General features: G+C 39.3%; 1 protein-coding gene across 1 annotated transcript in view; it reads left to right on the top strand.

Moving 5' to 3' along the window:
• The window catches only part of MYT1L (myelin transcription factor 1 like), a 178,030-nt gene that overhangs the window by 116,608 nt on the left and 40,286 nt on the right, over positions 1 to 21,136 (top strand). The window contains exons 8-12 of the mRNA XM_088665685.1: positions 1,262 to 1,396; positions 4,809 to 4,899; positions 7,896 to 8,003; positions 12,007 to 12,218; positions 18,126 to 18,373. Of these exons, the coding sequence (XP_088521811.1) occupies positions 1,262 to 1,396; positions 4,809 to 4,899; positions 7,896 to 8,003; positions 12,007 to 12,218; positions 18,126 to 18,373 (794 nt within the window). The remainder of the gene's footprint in view (positions 1 to 1,261; positions 1,397 to 4,808; positions 4,900 to 7,895; positions 8,004 to 12,006; positions 12,219 to 18,125; positions 18,374 to 21,136) is intronic.

Below are 21,136 nucleotides of genomic sequence, written 5' to 3'. Positions count from 1 at the left end.
CAAGAACTTTAGCATTGCTACTGAAGCTAACCAAAGCAGGAGATGGGGAGAATGGGATCTGAAAGAAGAAAACCAGTGGGGCAAGGAGGTTGAGGGTGAGAGTGGCTATTTCAAGGAATCATGACACGTACGGTACATTACTTTTCTTATCTGCCTCCCTCTCCTATCATTCTAGTTAGTATTGATGCTCTGCCAGATTCCTTAGAACAGGGATAGCCAACATGGTGCCCTCAAGAAAGAGTTGGGTACCAACTCCCAACATCCCTGACCAGGGGCTGTGCTGGCTGACACTGATCGGGGTTAAAGTCCAGCGACATCTTAAAGAGCTGCTTACCCCTGCCCTAGAATATGGATACAAATCAGAAGTTGAAATTAGCTCAGGAGATAATTAGCCTAGGATAATCGATTGTGTGAATGGAAAGAGCAGGGGTATTTTAGTACAACCCCCACCATGCATTCAGTAAAAGAATGTTATTGGGGGTTCCAGTTTTAATTCCAAATGAATTTCAGCAGTAATTCCACAACATTCCCTGCAAAGACGCACACACAAGCGTAATAAGAAAAATAATTTTCGTAGGTTATTACGAAAACAGCAAAATGTGATGCAACTCTTCATTATGACTGTTATGAATATCTAAGTGTTATAAATATACGATGACTTCACAGAACAATTTAAAAGCAAGTCTTAACTTTTTTTAAAACAACAACAACTTGTAGTTAATGTTCAGTGGAAAGAAACATCCTTTTCTGTAAGTTCTTATATTCTGTAGGAAGCTTTTGAGAAACAGTGTTGTCTGTTTTAACATGCCATTGAAAAAGAATTAATTTGCATTGCATCTTTGAATAATTTTGGCAAGGAGCTGGGTCCACTATCATCAGTACTCTGAATTTCTCCCGCAGTAGATCTCAAGACTTCAATATATGTGAGGGAAAAAGTTTTTAAAACAAATTCAAAACAGAGCCATCTTATAGCTAATGCTTGACAGAAGTTATGTTGAAAGTGGTGTGTGGCTTTGCTGGAAGAAAGTCACCACCATTTACCCTCCATGAATGGAGGACAGCTGTGATCATAGGAGCCTACGGTACAGAAGAAGGAAGCAGGAGATAAAAATGTTTTCAGTCATAGATGTGTTTTCTTCCAGTGTTCTTTGAGAACATTTTCCAAAGAGTAACTGAATTCATTAAGTGAACCTTCGTCCATTTGGAAATCTGAAAAAATAAAAAAACATAATTCACTTGACACATTTGTTGTAAATTATAGATCCCTCAAGAACAGAAAAGAAAGAGAGCAAATGTCCTACCCCTGGGTGTGATGGAACTGGCCATGTAACGGGGCTTTACCCCCATCACCGCAGTTTGTCAGGATGCCCACACAAAGATAGGGTCCCTCCAGAAAGTAAGTCCACATTGTTTCATGGAAACTGGGGATAAAACTCCACACAAATTTTTCTAGCATGCGTTAAGAAACTTTTTTCCCCTTCTCTTTTTTTCTCTGTCCCATTTTTCCAGTATGATATGTCTCAATTTAGCAAACTGTTTTCTGTTATATTTGCATTTTTTCCTTTATTTCATCATGTTCACATCTATACTAACCTTTATGCTTGAAGAAAGTTGTTTTAAAGCTGTATTCTTTTTATTCTGATAGTATTAGGATATTTGCAAACACTTGTTTTTCTCTATACCACAGGTATTCCCCCCCCCACCAGAAAAAAACAAAACAGTACTGCTTTCAATTCTGAGTAATTATAGCCATCTCTTGAATAGAGTCTCCCGTGTTCAAATAAAGGAGCTGACGTTCCTTCCACTTTGAAAATACGCAATTGGGTTCATTTTTAAATTTATATATATATATATCTAATTATTCAAGCAATTAATTTAAATATTTGACCTCTAGAATTGTGGTTGACCTGCAGTAATACAGCTCTGCATGGATGTTAGTGCAAAAATGCTGCAATCGTATAAGAGGTATGAAGGGAGAGGGAATATGTAAAAAAAAAAAAAACAGGTGCCATAAGTGTCTTAGATTGTCAGGACTCATCCACCCACCTGCTAAGAAGAATATACTAATCTGATTCTCAGATTTTGTGGGAGGCTTCAAAGCACTACAAAAACAAGGCTTCCAGTCATAGAATTATGGAGTTGGAAAGTGACCCTGAGGGTCATCCAGGCCAACCTCCTGCAATGCAGGAATAGGCAGCTGTCCCAGAGACCAAACCTGCGACTGGGCATTATCAGCGCCACACTTGTCAGCCCCACCACCCCACTCTTACCAACTGAGCTATCCAGTCTTTGCAAGGTGATGGCTTTCTAAAAGCTGGGCTACATGTAGATTTGATTCATTGGCTCCCGAACGGCTTAGTTGTCGAACAAATTGACTCCCAAACGCTGTAAACCCGGAAGTGATTGTTCCGGTTTGCGAACGTTTTGTCTGACGCAGCTTACGCGGCTTCCAATTGAGTGCACGAAGCTCCTACAGCCAATCGGAAGCCGTGCCTTGGTTTTCGAACGGTTTCGGGAGTCGAACAAACTCCCAGAACGGATTAAGTTCGAGAGCCAAGGTATCACTGTATTTGATTTAATATCTACACCCCACTTTTCCATTAAAACAGTATTGGAAGTGGCTTGCAATGAAAAACAACAATACAGTAATAAATATAAAACATCAGAACAACATATTTAATATAGTAGCGAGATCAAGAATTCCCACTAGAATTAAGGGACCTTAGTCATGTTCATTAATTTCAGTGGGTCTCCTCTGTTTAGAACTTAGTCAAATTCCACACGGTGTTACTAGGAAACTGTCTCAATTCTCCTGAAGGATCACCCTATCGGGTTAGGGTGAAGACAATCATTTTCCGCAAAGCAGCTCTTCATATATCTGCCACTGAAAACAATATCGCTATGAGAGTGCTTCTGCATGTTGCCATTATATTGAGAAGTAATTACCATGTGATGTGGTATCATCACATATATCAAGTGAAAAAAGTATTTTTCATTCATGACATGACAAAGCCATAGATAATGAAGATTTGGAGAGAGAAGCTGCAAGAAACTTTTGAGTCTTGAAAGCACTTACTCAGTCTGGAGTTAAAGTGGAATGAAGGCATCAACCGCAGAGTATATTGTCCATTTTGTAGTCTCCCTTAAAGCTCGCAGAAAGGGAAATCCCTCTTAAGGAAACAACACTGCTTCTTAGCTGGTGTGTGAATCGAGCTGATCAAAGGAATTCAATTTCCAGTTTAGCAAGGCCTATAATTTTCTCAAACACAAATGTTTACTCAGTTGCTCAAAGCGGTTCATCTCCTCCCCACCACCACCACCAACGTAAATGGTAAACATAAAGCATTTAGAAAACATTACCAGTCAAAGAAGAATATAGCTTTAAACGGTTTGCATGTTCAGTAGTGACAAAAGTGAAAAAGGTGAGATCATCTCTCTCTTTCTATCTATCTCTTTTCCCCCTCTCCTTACCTTACTCCTGCAGTGCTGGGCTTGTAAAGCATGTTTCAAGAACAGCTTTGAATAGCAGAAAATCCAAAGTGAAGCTTTCACATCTTTAGTACACTGCTAGTAGTGTGGTGATGGTGATGAATGATGGTGGTTGTGACTATTCTTTAAATCAATTTTGCACAGGCTTTAATCCTTATGTCCTAGGCTCTTGTGTAAGCATCACACATGATTTTTTTAAAGATTGGTTCCTTTGAAATGATTAGTCGTCCAGCAACAGTGACACAGATTTGAGCATTTTCCATGTTGTACACATGCACACCAATTGGATGCAGCTCAATTTATTTCTAAACATTTTTTTTTTAAAAAAGTGAATGTTTGGCACATAATGGTTTTCAGTTCAAGTAAATTATAAGTACTGTCCTATTGTATTGAATCCAGAGACTTTGAGATCTGTAGGATGGGATCCCTGATATTTCAAATCCCACACTGGAAAATAGTGGAGATGCAATTTACAAAGTAGTGTGCTCCCCTATCGCTGAATTGCAGCCCCTCCCCAATGCTTGCTTGGTGGTGGAAAATGACAACCCATTTTTGTTTAAACCAGACCTTGTTGGCTCCTTTTATTCCTAATTTATCACTCCACCACGCCCTTGACTTTAAAATGTGCTCACATTCTTTGCTTATATTGGTTTCTCCCCCCCCTCTTTTTTTTCTTTTTTGGACCCTTTATGATTTATTGACAGCTATAGATTATTATTTTTTTAAAGCAATTATTCTGATCACCACATGAGTGTAACTGCCATTGAACTTTTAACAAGTGCTAGTCCTACGTAATCAAGGCAGTTGCGGGGCTCGGAACCAATTCCATAGCTGGGCATCAAAGATCTTTCTGGTACTGCTTTCAGCACCTCAGAATTCGCACACATTTTATGCAATTATGGACTCCAGATTCTGGATGCCCGTTTTGTGTACCTAATCAGTTCATTATTACATATATGCACCTTAAAACTGCTCCAACCTCCAACTCACCACTGTTCTGTTCAGTGCTTTTGCTCAGTGCTTATGTATGCAGCCTCCTGCTTCACTGTCACACCAGAGACACATTAATTGTTAGATAACCTGCCCTCCATAACTCTTAATGTATTAACATCATCCCCATGTTAATGAGTACCACAACACATCTTTCCTTCACCAGGCTTTTATTGGCTATACCTGTCACGTGTCTATTTTCAGGAATGCTGATCATTAATTAATCTTGCTTTGTACTAAAATGGCTTCCTACAAACTGGGACTTGAAATCTTTTTCTTCTTGTTGTTGTTTCCACACTCTGCTGTTTCCTTTCCTTCTCCTTGTCAAGTTCTTGCCATGCATGAAAACGTTCTTAAGTGTCCTACACCAGGCTGCACAGGCCGAGGCCACGTAAATAGCAACAGGAATTCTCACAGAAGGTAAGATGATGTGCTCACTGAGCTATAATGTAGGTGGATACCATTTCACAGCAACAACACCTCTGAAAGTCTCCTGACAAGTGTGTGTGTGTGTGTGTGTGTGTGTGTGTGTGTGTGTGTGTGTGTGTGTGTGAAGATGCTCTGGGCTTTAATTGAGCAGGTGGACTGATGTGCTCAGTTTGATTGTCCTTTACGGCTTATCGTATGGGAGGATTAACTCTGGGGCACAGTTAATTCAAATAATAAGCTATATTTCAAGGCTTGTCACTGTTTGCCAGCATTTGCCTTTCCTAAGCGAGAATTGAATATACAAGTTTAAATTCCTTCAGCAGGCTGCAATAGGTATTTTCTATCATTGGGGGAGAGGTAGCTAACTACCCTTCCTTCCCACAATGCTTTAGGCTGCTTGTGATCATTTCTCACCTGTATTTGAATATGAGTCACCTGCATTTCCGGTTGTTTTGAGGCACAAAAAAAGTAGCTGCGACAAATTTCTTAAAATGATCTGCTTCTTCACAATATGCACTTTAATATTTCAAAGAGTAGCCTCTTAACCATGATACGAATCCTGACACACACAAAAGCCCCTCATCTCTACTGAAATCTCTTTGCCACCTGATTGAAATCTAAAATGGCACTTCTGGAGAATATCACCGATGATACTAAAATAAGGTGTATCTAATCAGAACCAGAACCAGTTTCTTTACACCATGTTAGCCTACTAACCTTTTTTTTTTTGTTCATGAAGTGCTGTGGATTCCAGTGCATTGTGAATAACAAATTGTGTAGAACTGGAAATTATAATAAATAAATAAATAAATAAATACATTTCTATACACAGATAGTAAAGTCTTCTAGTATAAAGGACTAAAACAGCAGGATTATTTTCAAATTATCTTAAAATCCACAGGAAGTTGTTTTCTTTTTAATTTGCTTTTGGAGATGGTCCCATTCGAAGCTACAGAAGATAAAAGGGTTGGATCCAGACTGAGAATCCGACATAAATGGGGCTTATCCCCATTGAATTCAGTAAGACTAACCTCTGAGTAAACATGGATTGTGGTGTTCGTGATTTGACTTTCATTTCTATTGAAATCAGTGGGACTTCATTTATATATGATTGCTTTTATACCACACTCTTCCTCCAGCAGGGTAGCTCACAACATAGAATATACAATAGCAGCTTTTTAAAAAAATGAAAATAAAAACATTTTAAACCCAACTCAGCAGCGATAAATAATATAACTGGCTCCAGAGTCAACATCAACCAAAAACCTGAAGGCCTAGACAAACAAATGTTTTTAACCTGCCCTTAAATATAGCCAATGTGAAGGGCAACAACTAGCTTACTCTGGATCCAACCCACTGTAATTGAGCCCAGAAGTTAAAAATAAATATATCAGGAATCACAACTAAAGCACCCATGACAGATAAACTCTGCTTAAAAACTTCTAATGAAGGAGAGTCCACCACCTTAAATGAGACTATAAAAATATTGACCCTGCTTAATGTCCATGGCTTTGACAATACACTGGAGAAAGCTGTAGGATTATTAAAACACAATGTCTCAGATCCACTGCTTTTGAGACATCAAGGAATGCTGTTTGGCACTCCTCTTTCTGTCTGCATTATTTGATTCTCCATTCCTGGCCCCCTCTGCCATGCTCCCTAAAAGATATCTACTTTGAGAATGGGTGTTGCTGGTTAGCAAAAGTAATCTCTTGCTAAGAGGCATGGAGGATGTCTGAATGAATGAACTCCAGTGGTCATGTCACCTCAGTGCATGCCATGTAATCCATGGAAGAGTTTAGGAAACTTTGTCTACTGTATTGTGTCTTCTCTTAAACATTTCTATGGTTTTATGGTTTATTTTCCCCCTATAGAAGGGAGAATGACTTTCTAGATCTCAGGAAGATTCAGAGTGAAGTTCTGTTCAGAATTCTGCCATAAAGTGTATTGATTTCCTCTGTAGAAATTTTGAAATCAGATAAGCATATTGCAAACTATGACCAGATAAACAACTTTTCCTTTACCTCGTCATAATGTTCATATATATGCTACTTCCAGTGTGTTGTTTATTTTTCTCATAAACTGTTTTCTAGCAGAAGCAGACCTGTCATTATATGCTCAGCTCCATAGCTCCTGTATCCTCATTCTGGGTTCTTTCCAAGGCAGCTTTCCATCCATTTCAGCAGCAAGCAATATCTTCACTTATAGGCTAAATTCTATTTTGATTTACGATTGGCACAGCTTCATTTTGCAGGTCAGCCCCATCTTTACCAGTTGTAAGTCCTGAATTCAGCAAAACTTATGTTCAAATAAGCAGCTTCAGGGTTGCAGCCTTAATTTAAAAGCAAAACAATGATTGTGTAATGTGTTAACCTGCGTAATTTGGCCTACACATCATTGCCACTGAAATACCAGTGTAGTGATATAAACAACAAAGTTTTCCAAAGCGGATAATACTCTCGGCAGGATTGTTGGCAATCCTGCCGACAGTATTGCAAAGTGGAATTTTCAGATTTTCATTCTGTTTGCCTGGCAGTAGTGTTCTCCTGCACGTCTACAAGAACACGAAACTAAAGCAGAACTTGTGACCTATCAAGCTGATTGCAGCTCACCAGCTATTTATGGTGGTTAATCAACAGCTCGTTAAACTTTTATTTTTTTGCAGAAATTGTAGAACGGCTAAAACGGTAATATTCAAGTACCTGGCTGGCATGCCGCAATATGTAGCTTGGAAAGTATGTTTGGCTTGGTGGATCACACGCTTCACAGAACTTTTCTTATGTACAGTGGGATAGGAAGTTATTTTATTTTTAATGATGTCAGCCCTGTGTCTTTAAAGGCTAGAGTTGTGCATCGAAGAGGAGTAACTCAGGGCATCAGAAAGCAGATTATTTTGTTCCTGGCAAGCTTCCTCCTTATATTTACTAAGAAGGGCTCTATGAAGCTATTCAGGACACGACAATTACATTTTCTTTCTGTAATTGCAGCCTCTCGGGATGTCCTATTGCTGCAGCAGAGAAACTGGCTAAAGCTCAAGAGAAGCATCAGAGCTGTGATGCATCCAAATCAAACCAGGCATCAGATCGTGTCTTGAGGTATTAAGAGTTGCTCTAACACTTAATAGTGTATACCAGATTAATTGCATAATAAGTTAGCCTGAGCACTTTTTAAAAAAAGAGTATACGACCCTTGAAGAAGTGTTTAGAATTAGGGCTTCTGGATCCTGTTCTCAGCATTTATCTGCCTACCAATATACCCTGGGGGTGGGTGGGTTAATGTTTTTTTGGCAAATATCAATAAAGCTGAAAAGCTCATTTTTGTCTTAGGCATTGTTTGGTGTAAAGCTGCCTGCTGGAGTTCTGAAACTAAGAACAGTGTGAAAAAAAGTTGATATCTTTGGGAAATAAACTAATATTTACCGGTAAGTCTTGTTTTTTCCAGCAGGCGTTTACTAGTAAATATCAGTTTAAATGAAAACCAGAAGCCCTATTTTTCAAAATTTTAGTTTGCCAGTATGGATTTCTAATTCAAAAGTATTTTCATTCTTAGATTTAACAATGAAAACCACCCACTGAGGTTTAGTTGGCTTCTTATTCTCTCTAAAAAGAATGATGAAGTTACACCATCATATGGCTTACAGTTTTATTGCTGCCAATAATTCATGATTCATCTCATTCCTCAGGAATACAAGTTCTAGGTTGTCCTGTGCAGAACCTATAAGCATTTCCTTGAAGCAGTAACATTTCTTGGGAATCTTGAGAGTCAGGATCCTAAGGCTAAGTCCTGTGCTGTGTAGGTCACCCAACTGCTGTAATATTTTCTAATTAAATGCATATATGTAGATTTACACAGCATTTCCTAGGGAAAAAAGAGAGAGAGTTTTCTGTCAGGAAACCAGTTAATTATAAACATTAACAGAATGGCTTAACTTGAATGTATAGATTTAGATTCTGTTTTCCTCTCTCACTATGACACGTCTAATGACCAATTTTAGTGGCCTGATACTGGACCATCTGAAAAAATCCAGCCAAACTCAAGCTCAAAGCTGAGGGTTTGGTCAAAACATGCTGGGCTATTTTGGATTCATTTCCACATGCATTTACCCACAAACATGATGTCTGAAGCTACATTTAGAGTGCCTTCAGATCTCTCATTAATCCAATGGCAATGCAAATCCAGTGGCAAAGACATTTTAATAGTATCGTCCATACACAAAAGAGAGCAGGAATTGTGTTTTAGCCTAGAAATCTTGTGGTGGTTTTTACTTCTAATGATGTTTCTAACCTTCATTCAAATGGTATTTGAAAATTCATTTAGTAGTGCCCTGGAACTGCAGGTTTTGTTGCAAATCACTCAATAATCTGGAAGACTGAAAATGCAAAGCACGGTAAAAACTTGTTACCGGTAATAGTGAATGCCACTATTTGAAAGCCAAACACTGCAGAGTTCCCCTGGTATTTTTTTTTCTGGCTTCTTCTACAGTCTAAAAATGGAGGGGGGGGGTGATAGTTAAATTAGGCGCAGACATCACATATGTACCAGTGTGCTTTCCCTGTGCCATTAGAAAAACAAGATTATTTTTAAGAAGCATGGCTGATTTTGTTCATCATTCAGAAATGCGATGTGAGTTTACAAATTTAGGGTTTGGTGTACCACATACTCTTCCGCTTCAGATACAATTTTGGGGGGAAACTCCTTTGTTGATCAAAACAACAATACCACAGATAACTCTTCCACGGCTGCTGCCAAGAGAAACAGAACAAAGCTGGTGTAGCCTTGCTATTGCTTTCGAACCAGAATTTCTTTAGTGCAAAGTCAAATGCCATGCAGAAGAAGCTACTTATAAGAAGCAGCACCTGAGCTTTTGACAGATTCCTCAATTAGATGTTTTGGCACTTTTGCTTTTGCCGCTGGGACTGTCGTGCCTCTCAGATCTTGATAGGTGATCTGAGTTACATTGTCACCTCAGATTTGACTTCATCTTAAGATGAAAACTCTGAAGTTCACCCTGTGATATTTGTGCTTGCTAAGCACGTATCGACTGCTGTTATTACCGTCAACTTGATTTCAAACAGAGTAACCCATAAGAAGTGCCCAAGTTTTTTGGGGGGTTTTCTTTGCTGCACACCTTGACCTAAAGATGTGTCCTAGCTGCAACAACATGCTTCTGCCTTTTTGTCTTCCGACTGAGCAAAATGGTGGTGGTGCCTTTGGCATCCAGAACTGAAGCCTGGTTACTTCCTGGGGAAATAATCCTTTTGCACTGCAAGTGAAGTAGGATACATTTTTAAAAGCCTTTTAAGAAGAAATCTGATTTACAGAATATGTGATCCAGTGTACAATTAGTATTTGTTTTGACGGCACAGTATAAGCAGCTTTTTGCTTTATTGATCTAGGTTCTGTGTTTGCAGAACACTATTGGGCTCTTTTCTCTCAGAAGTAATTTTCCACCCCAGCGTGTGAAATAAAATCAAAGTGGATGAGTAATAAAATCTTATTTATACATACGTATCTTTTACCTAAATTCCAACAAAATAATACTTTAGATGTCTAAAAGTTTATGGTTATGTAACATTTCTCACATTCACTTTGAGAGGCACAGAGCCAACCAATCTTATTAGACCATCTTATTAAACAAACAACAGTGGTGCCTCACTAGACAAACGCCCTGTAAGACTAATTACGAACTAATAACGAACGGATTTTTTGAGCGGAGGTTGCCTCACTAGACAAATTCGTTTTACGAAAAATTCGTCTAGCGAATCGCGGTTTCCCATAGGAATGCATTGAAATTCAATTAATGCGTTCCTATGCGCAATTTTTTTTAAAAAAAATTCAATGCATTCCTATGGTATTCGCTAGACGAATTTTTCATTATAAGAATTGACCCGTGGTATGAATTAAATTCGTCTAGCGAGGCACCACTGTAATACGTATCAGAGATCCCATCCATGATGGTGCAGTTGAGGCTTTCCTTTAACAAATTTACACACATGCATTGGAGCAAATCTGCCATCTGTATTTTATTTCAGCTTAGATGGTTTTTTTATTACATACATGATGTTTTTTTAAAATTTTGCATTGTTATATATTTACCATTTTATGATTGCGATGGGGAAGTACTTGAAAATGACATTGCCACATTTATCAGGGATGAGTTTGTCCTGCCACCCCTCACCTTCGAAGAGACGTGAGTTGGTCTCTTCCGGGGGAGGGGTTGTGTGAAGCTTCTAATTTTATACACAGTATTACACACCATGATTTGTTGCAATAATGAGGTCCCAGCGATAGTAAGGTCAACAGCAGTTGAAATAAGACCATAGATATTGCAAAGAAACAGCAAAATAGTCAAATCACAGAACTTTAAAAATGTCTGATCTCACCAAACAAGCCTGCTAATATGAGGTTTTCCTTTTATTCATGGTAGGTGAGAAAAAAGTATGTATAAAGGAGGCATGTCAACCATTATGCCCTCTTGGGGAGCTGAAAAGATTGATGGTACCAGCACTATCCAGCTCAAAATTTTAGTGCTGTTAAATATAGGTCCGGTGGTAGTATAGTTTAATGAATAAACTTCAGGAGGTTGGTGGACACACTAGATATCAAAGCACATGTGGACTCATTACCCACACCTTGATCATCCTAGATTTAGAAAGTATTCCAGGAGCAGGTAGGCCCTGTAATTGCTATTGCTCCAAAACTTATATGCACATGTAATATGCTCAGATAACTTTTGCTATCTCATTGCAGAGCTGCTGTAATTATGCTCCTCCCCTTATTGCCTTGTATAGCAAGGGAACATACATGTGTGTGTGTGCGTGTTGTTGTTGTTGTTGTTTTTTAATAGGACCATTTCCCTATTTCTTTTGCTATTAGCCACATGTGGTGTAATTATAATTTGTTTTCTCTGGGCATTTGTTGAAGGAAGGTGTCCTGCTAAAACACAACTTAAGCGCTAAAATAAATAAATAAATAAATGCATTGCTGCTGCTTGTGTGCAGTAAACAAATTGAAAGAAGTGTTACTATCAAGGCTTCAAATTGTGTATTATCTGTCTAACACACTGTACATGTTTGTTTGTCTTTGTTTAATTTCTAGGCCCATGTGTTTTGTTAAGCAGCTGGAGATCCCTCAGTATGGCTACAGAAACAATGTCCCCACCACAACGCCCCGCTCCAACTTGGCCAAGGAACTAGAGAAATACTCTAAGACTACGTTTGAATATAACAGTTATGACAACCATGCATATGGCAAGAGAGCCATAGCTCCCAAGGTGCAATCAAGGGATATTTCCCCCAAAGGATATGATGGTATGAGGTGCACACTCTTTAATCATCAGAAACCAATCTGCATCTAACCGTGGTGTGGGTTGTGCAGACCGCATCTGAGTATTGTATGTGTTCATGCCCATGTAATACAGCGGAAGTCTATTTATCTCACCTCCCTGCTTGTTAGTAATAAAAATGGTATGGTTTCTGCATTTTTCTATGTCAGAAATTTCAGCCTTGAGGCTCACAACCGCTTCTGCGGCCTGATCCATTAGGCCCAAATAGTTGAGGCACAGGTCGATATCACTTGGTCCTTAATTACACAAGGTTGACATATAAACAACTTTGGCCAACAGTAGGTAGGTTGCAGAAAAGCAACAATAATAAGGTTGGGTTTTTTTTAAGCAGATAAGCAGACTTCTGCTATATTAAGGGAATTCTATTCATATGATGATGGTGTTGCCTGGAACTTGTTCATGAAAGCATATCAAAAACTTTATATCATGCTGGATTCTGGATTGCTTTGCCCCCCCCCCAAATAATGTCTAATGATTGAGTTTGGTGTATTATTGTTATTAAGTTTGCAATACAAATGGGCAGTGGCCCCAGGCCATGTGGTTTAGCATCCATTTTAATGTCTAGGAGAGCCTGACTTATGGGTTATGTAACGCTTTGCTAACTCACAAAGATAATGTGCTTGCTCTCTGAGGTTTGAGAAATGGAAATGTGTTGAACTTAGCTGCAGTTCCAACATCTTTTGTTAGTCATGTTAATTATGGGCCTAATATATTACCAAATTCTTGATGGGTTTTTTTTGGGCCGAGGGAGGGTAGTGCTGGAAAACCTGTAATTCTTATATATCACCTGATTCTGCTGATGACTGTACTTTGGTGGGGGGACGGGAGAGAGTATAATGATTGTGGAATATGGATTAGCACCGAGACTTCACAGGATTACCAGACCTTTGTGGGGAGAAGGAGGGAGGGGAGATGTGTGCCATGTTTTCACTTCTGTGTTTTAATACACAACATGTCAGTGTAAAACAATCTGCTTCCTAGCAGGGAATAAGAGGTACAGAAATGTCCAAGTGACAATCTTAACCATAGTCCAAAAAATCCACAATAGACCTTACATCCTGGAACAGACATAGAGTGAGATTGGTGTGAAAAGTAGCGAAAGATGTACGAACTGGAGCATGCTCGCATCATTTTGTTGCGAGGCAACCTTCAAGGTATAAGGTTTTGTAGAAAATGGGGTTATAAATTCTTTTTAAAAAGCAAGAGACTTCTGTTGCCTGTTTAAGCATGCCAGCAGTATCCAGAATAACAGATGACGCTTTGAGCAATCCTGTGTTTGGACTGTACCAAAATTCTGTGTAGGCAAAGTGGGAGGTGTGCAGTCTGCCCAACTTTCTAGATGCATCATGGTGAAGAGGGCTCGAGTGTTTCTGGGACCTGTTTGTATGGTAATTCTGCATCCCTTCCCACCCACAGCCAATCCTGACATAACTTAGATGATAGTTCACACTGTGCCTGGAGCAGCACTGTCTTGGAATACAGAGCACTCCCTATCCAGCTACTCACAACTCAAGGTGCCTAGCACAAGGGGGCACCAGACAGGTGTCAGCATGTGTGAGTCTCGCTAAGATCCTGAGGCCTTGTCCACTGTGTGAGAATGCCAGGTGCCGATGCCGATATGCATAATTAGACTCCACAACAAAATTCTGTGGTAGCGTTCTTTTTGTATGTAACAAACATAGATAACGATATCAGGTTCCATTAGTTGGACTGATTGTGCTCTCTTGTTATTGGACACCTAAAACTCTTAATTTGGGGGAAGACATGAAACGCAGGTATGAGACACATACACACCCACCTTTTGAGTTCTTTTTTATTCTAAAAACAAACAAACAAACAAACAAACAAACAAACAGTATGAGTATATAGTGAAAAACAAGTCTACAATATCTGTTATCTGACAAACTATGGTAATGCCACACACAAACCATTTTTCTCTCCAGTCATGGATTTCATTTGCAGAAGCAGGGCAGTAGATGGCAACCACCTAGCCATGATTTTACTTTCTCGTGTCAATTTATACACAAATTTAATAAAAACCGGTGTGAACAAGTTTTTGAGGAACTAGTAGGATTTCGAAAGGGATTACAGCTATTGTGCGTATGCACTGAAGCCTTCACACACAAGAATTGGCATGGATTATGTCTTCATAGTTTGTATAAATTAAGGTGTAGTCAGGACCAAGGAATTACCCTTTTAGGACCTCAGTTCACTAAAGAACTTAAGCATTCTTAGGGGAGCCCAGAGGCCTGAGAACGTGCTTAAGATGTAGGCTTATTCAGTGAGGATTTGTTGAACTGGATTGTCAGTGATGGAGAACATCTAAATGGGGCTTATCTACACTGTGCAAGGTGAGAGAACATTTTATTAATAAGTATGAACTGAAGTTGGCATGTATTGTATGCGAGGCATAAAAAGGTGTAGTGATGGTTAGTTGTATTGATGTTAGTGTTGAAAGTATAAAGTGGCTAATAGGGGCCATCCAAGACATTTTGCTGCCTGAGGCAGAGCAGCAAATGGTGGCACTCTTCAAGTCAAGGTGCATAGTAACCAAGACTGGCCAAGTTATGTTGGCACATGCAGAAAATACCACAAGCATCTCTCCCTCTCCCTAGCAAAAAAAATATGACAATAAATTAAATATTTGCTGCCCTTTCGTGACAGCCGAACTCATCCACCTGAGCCAGCCACCTCACTCTGCCTAATGGTAGGGTCAACCCTCAATGTAAGGATTTGTATCCAACAAAGTCATTGAACATGACAAATGACTTATGCTCACGCAGTAGAACTTTTCCTCCCCTTCCACAGATACACCCAAAACCTGCTCTTGAAGGTTAGGGAGAGCAGATCGGGCAGGAGAGGGGAGAGGGAGAGGAAGTTCTATTGCATGAACAGTATTTGTTCTGCTCATGCAGTCACACTGTTGGATGCAACCTTCAGTCCTGACACAAATTTCTTCTCTTATCTATTCACCTCTATTTAGAATTAAGCAAGAAAAGAAGATCACTGGATGAGAATAGCTATAATTCCATCAAAGCACATCCTTGTTAGGCAGAAGTACTTGGATTTAATCCAACCAATGTTGTGATTGCACTGCTGGTGCTACTAATGAGTAGTATATTATGCTTCAGCAGCAAGCTAGTGTATAATACAGAAGTAAGCTTTCCCTGGCCCAAGGAACTTACATATGACCAGGGAACTTACATATGGTTTTGTACAACTTGTGGTATAAATAGATATAATTCTAATGGTCATATCCTTATCACCCCTTCTCCTTATATTTTGTTTAAAAATATATGCTTAGCCAATCCCTCATCACATCACCCATGGGTTACAACATACTGGAACTGAAAACTACAACAATTTGAAACAATTATGAGACAATAAAAACAGAACTCTAAAATTCAGTCATGGTTCAGTCACAAACGGAAGCAGTGGCCAACTTTCCATAACTGTACTTAACAATCCATAAATGTCTGGGCAAATAAACAGGTCTCTGTTTGGTGCCAAAATGCCATAAGGCAGACATGTTTCCAGGGAAGGGACAGTCTACAACTGGGGAAGGTGTCAACACAGAGAATGCATTTGTTTTCAAGTCTCAAGCAAGCAACAAAAGTACTGTAAGGGTTTCTTGAGCTCCGGCTGATGACCTTTATGGTTGATGATGGGCTGGGTTCAACTTGGCAGATCACAGGTTGTGCAATAGAAGCAAATAAGGGACTGGATACAGAGGAGTTAGAGGTTTAATAATAAGGAAATGAGGAATGACTTGCGGAAAGTCAAAAGGAGTGGGAAGAAGAAACAGATTTGTGCTGACATTCTTTAAACAAATTAATTGTGCTTTCTTTTCAACCTCAGTTTTTTTTCTTTCTACATCTTTACTATTGTACACATAACATTTCTTCTGTCCCCATGAAATTGTATCATGTGTGCATGTAGCAAGCAGATGTATTTGGCTGTATAGTTAATACACCAATGGATCTCTGTAGAGTTGATGGCGTATTGATTGCTGAATTGTAATTTTTTCATTATGTTGATGTCGGAGATGGAAAAAGAAATATAGTCTAAAGTATTTTTGTAGTGTATGAGGTGAAGCTGAGTTTTCTCCTCTTCAGACATGCCCCAACATTACCCCCATAGCATTCATATTGTCAACAAATTATATATTGAGCCATATTGATTATTTCAGTATTACATTGACAAATTATGGGTGAAGCTGTTCTCTGAATAGACAATGTTGTCTAAATATCTGTGATTATTTTAGTATCTGGAAATTAAGCATCAGTTTATGGTGCCAAATGGTCAAAAATGAAAATTGAGCAAAGGGTTTGGCATATTAACTGAGGAATGTTTGAGCTTTTGTTAATATCGAGGCATAGCTTGTGTCAAAGATCATCAGAAAAAATGTCAGGTGATCAATGTGTGCTCAGAACATAAAGTAGTGACAGTAAGGAGGGTTCTTTTTTAAAAAATAAAATAAAATTAATGATATTGGTATAGTATGCCGAAAGGCACGCAACTTAGATTCTAAGTTCTAAAATCAAATGGTTTGAATCACTATGACCACTTCTAAAACAGAGAGACTGCCTGGGCCAGGGAAGCTTAGGATCTGTTTGTGCATAGGCTTTCGTGGGACCCAGACATTGCTTTGAAACTCCCATTCTTCCCTCCATCTGCACCATGCACAGGCAAAACTAGATGTTGATATGGAAGATTTGTGAAAAGGCTCTTTGGGACAGACAAAAGACAGCATTTCTTCACACAGGGCATAGCTAAACTATTGGATTTGCTCTCACAAGGGGTAGTGATGGCCATGAACCTGGATAGCTTTAGAAGAGGCATAGACAAAGTGTGGAGAGGTCCTTACTTGTGAGCTTCCTGTGAGAAAAGAATGATGGAGTAGATGGTCCTTTGGCCTGATCCAGCAGGCTTCCCTTCCGTTCTTGTCTCCTGAGGCTTTTAGAAATTAAATAGTCATTGCAATTGGCAGGGGAAGGGGCTGGATTCAGATCAAAAACATAGAACTGGGATAGGAAATTTTACCCCTTAACGCTGTGCCACTTTCCTGATTATATTCTTGCCCCAATACCATCTATTTGCCCCACAGGCAAAACTTTCAGGTACCATGGTTTTTGACATTACATCTGAACCAACCTTCGTATATTAGACACTGTCAAAAAAAATTGTGTCAAGACATAATAGCTTTTAATATTTCATAATCATTTGGCTGGGTAGGTGAGAAAGGAATTCCAGTAGTTCCTGGTTCAGCTAATGAAGGGGTGCCTTCTTAATGTACTGTTTAGGTTGCAACACTTTCAAAGGCAACACAGAGGAGATCAAGCATATTATCTTCTCGGTGAGCTTTTTTTCTGTCAGGCCCCCAGAAAATAGTGTGAATTAGGAGCTTTGTACAAGTTCTCCCGTTTTCCTGGGGCAGTGCATTCCTTCTCCTGCCAACAGTTAACAGAGAGGTGTGTGTGTGTGTGTGTGTGTGTGTGTGTGTGTGTGTGTGTGTGTTAAAGCCCTCCTTGTAGTGCATTCTGCATATTTTGCTTGCTATAAAACTGATCTGAGTGTTGCTGCAGAATACTGTGGAGATTATCACTCTGCTTCCTTTCAGAATCGCATCTAGGTTTCTTGTTGAAAAGAAGCCACACTCAAATATCATAAAATTATCAGGAGTGATTCCCTTACTTACACACACACACACACACACACACACACACACACACGCGCAGGGTTCCCCCCTCCCTTAATAGTCTTTGCAGTTCCTTTTGAACACCATTCTCTGCAGATTTGTATTGCTTTTTTTCATGTACGTACCTAAGTGCCGGCCCTTTTGAGTCATCCTTGTCATATTTCCTTCCCACAGCAAAACGTTACTGTAAGAACTCGAGCCCAACTAGCAGCACAACAAGCAGTTATGCCCCTAGCAGCAGCAGCAATATGAGCTGTGGAGGAGGCAGCAGCGCCAGCAGTACCTGCAGCAAGAGCAGCTTTGACTATACCCATGACATGGAAGCAGCGCACATGGCTGCTACTGCTATACTGAACCTTTCCACTCGTTGCAGGGAGATGCCTCAGAACCTCTCCACTAAACCTCAGGATCTCTGTTCCAGGGTAAAAGCAAACAAACCTGTGCCTCTATATCTCTATGTATATTTGTTTGTTGGATGGGGAAATGCATAACGCTTTATTGTCTGCACTGGCATAATACTAATCATCTATGATAAATGCAGCAAGAGCTTCCAAGGATGCTTAATCTTGTTCTCCATATAAATTCTAGCAATGACATTTTGCAGCTTTGCTACGGCAGTCCAGCAGCAACCATCTGATATGATCTAGCTCAGAATACAGAGTTTAAAAAAAAACAGGGTGGGAACGAATAAAAAGCCTGCTGTTATTGTTGAATGTTTCCTTAACTGGTGAGGTCTGCTAGGACTACAAAGGTTGTGTCAGCTGAATTCACTGAACAGTCTGTGCTATAGCTTTAATGTGCTTATTGGTGTATTATTATTTTTAAGTTAAATTATAATTTGGCAATGGATTTGTTTTGCATGGCAAGTAAGAGTGGCTTGGCGCAGCGGAATTGGCTCCTGAATAGGCCTACATGGGGCCACTTTCATAATGTGTGTTCAAATAAACATCAGCAGGGCAGTAGGAAGATTAGTGACTTTGCCCCACAACTTCAAACTTCAACCATACTCTACCTTGTTTGTTGTGTGTCTGTTTTGTGTGGTGCTTGTGTCTCCATGGAAACTGCTACGTCCAGTGATAAATATTCACTTAATAGTGTCTTGAACATATTGAAAAATCTGATCTAAGATTATTTTTGGAAGCAATGGGAAACATTTTAAAAATACATTCCTTTGTTTTCATGCATTAGTGTCTTGATGTTGTTTAAAAACTGTTGTTTCCAACTCTGACCCTAAGGAGCATTCTATGTTAGCAACTAAGGCTTGTTTTCCACATTCTTTAGTGTGGGACTTGAAAATGGCTTTATGATTTCTCACTTCTGATAATCTCCCCGTGGTGGTACTTGAGATCTGAGGGTTCTGCCCATGTTGAATGACCCCAGGAGTGGGGACTCGGAATTACTTCTGTTAGTCCTGTTGCTAATAAGCATGCAAACTCAGGTAGCCCCGAATACCAACTGCTTCCCATTGGATGTCTGGGAGGGGATAAGAGATCTATGCTTAGCTATGATTCCCAACAACATGAGGAGCTAATGCAGCCCTACTGCCTAATCTAAAGGCCTGTTTTGCTTGTGTATCTGTACACAAAGATGAGAACTAGCTAGTCAGAACCACACTTCTTACACACAGAGCTAGGCATGAAATCTGCCAAATCTGTACTCCAAAGCAGACTCACCTGATTCGATCCGGGAGAATCGTCATATCTGGGTCACGCGTCCAGCTTGGAATCGACAATCCTTCATGAGGGGGGACTGAGGACTACACTGTGTTTCTTCTGCTCTTCTAAAAATGATTTCTTCCCTTTAAAATTGGGTTAAATAGCAATAATGTTTACCTAGCCACCCCAAACCTGCAATAGTTATTGTCAGGTTCCTTGACACCCCCACACTTTGAATGGAATAGAGTAAGTACAAATACATGGAACAAATAATCAGGTGCTTAAAAACAAACCCCACACCATATGGATTTTAAAACACTTCTCCTTAAAAATTCACCTAGAAACAGGACAGGATAGACTTGATTCTACCCCCATGCAGAACTGGGACGGATTGAACTTAAGTGTGTCCGTCTGTCACTAATGCTGAGAGACCTTACTATGAAAATATAAAGCTGTCCCAGGTGTCTTCAATAGCCCTAGTCTGCAGGCTCAGCACAACACAGTAGTTCTGCACGGCCTGACACCACTTTCTAAGTTTTAGTGAACATTTAATAGATTAACAACCACTTGGCAAAGCCTAAAGGAACTAATTACAAAAAAGAGCAACTCTTACAATTAGGACCGTGTACTAAAATAATTTATTCAGACTTAAAAAAAAGAAAAGAAATAAGACTCTTAAAAAAACATCGTGAAGAAATTTCATTTTTTTTAAAAAAAAAAAAAGTTCAGAGAGTTAATGAGATGTTGCTTGTTTGAAACCATTTCCCAGAAAAACTATGCTTCCTTCACGAGACCACTAGATGGCTATACAAACAAACACTCAGAGGGTGAATCAAACCAAGTTTTTGAAGCTGTAAGTGAACTTTGGGTCTGGCAAACATATTATGCTTTTTGCAGAGAAATTTTCTTTAACAAGAGATAAAGATAAATGGATAATACAGCGTAGCCCAAAAGTAGCTATTAGAAATAATTAATGTCAATTTAGAGAAAAGGAGAAAGCTTTTGTTTTCATCTTACTTCAATTCATTGTATTTTTATACAGAAGAGAGGAAAACCTATTTTTCCCTGGCATGTAATATTAATCCAGTTTAGGTAGAAGATATTTAAGTAAGATCACTGGGAGATGTTGCATTTTCTTTTATTTTTTTTAAGTTAAAAGAGGATTCCCCCTTCCCCACTGTTTCCCCCTTTTATTAAAATCAAAATGGTACTTCTTGGAAGGTAAATGCCACACCAAATCACCATCAAGGAAATAATCAAGTTTAGTCTATTAAAAACAGTGTCCAAGCAGGATTGTGATGTATGATTTTTCTAGGTAATAAGCATGGGGAAAATATTTTCTCTTGGAGTGTCTTCTGGAAGCTTTTATTACTCTGAGTAAAGCAGGTTGCTATAACTATGAGGAAGCAGAGCCTTTCATGCCACGCTTGAAATAAGATTTTTTGGAAGAAAGGTGTTTCTCTCTTAAAATATGAATTGGTGTGTGCATTTTGGCTTTAGGAAAACAAAGGTTCGAAGGTGTGTGTGTGT

This window comes from Zootoca vivipara, chromosome 3 (genome assembly GCF_965207765.1).
Source record: "Zootoca vivipara chromosome 3, rZooViv2.hap1.1, whole genome shotgun sequence".
NCBI classification, from domain to species: domain Eukaryota; kingdom Metazoa; phylum Chordata; class Lepidosauria; order Squamata; family Lacertidae; genus Zootoca; species Zootoca vivipara.
This window is presented reverse-complemented; position numbering and strand designations above follow the sequence as displayed.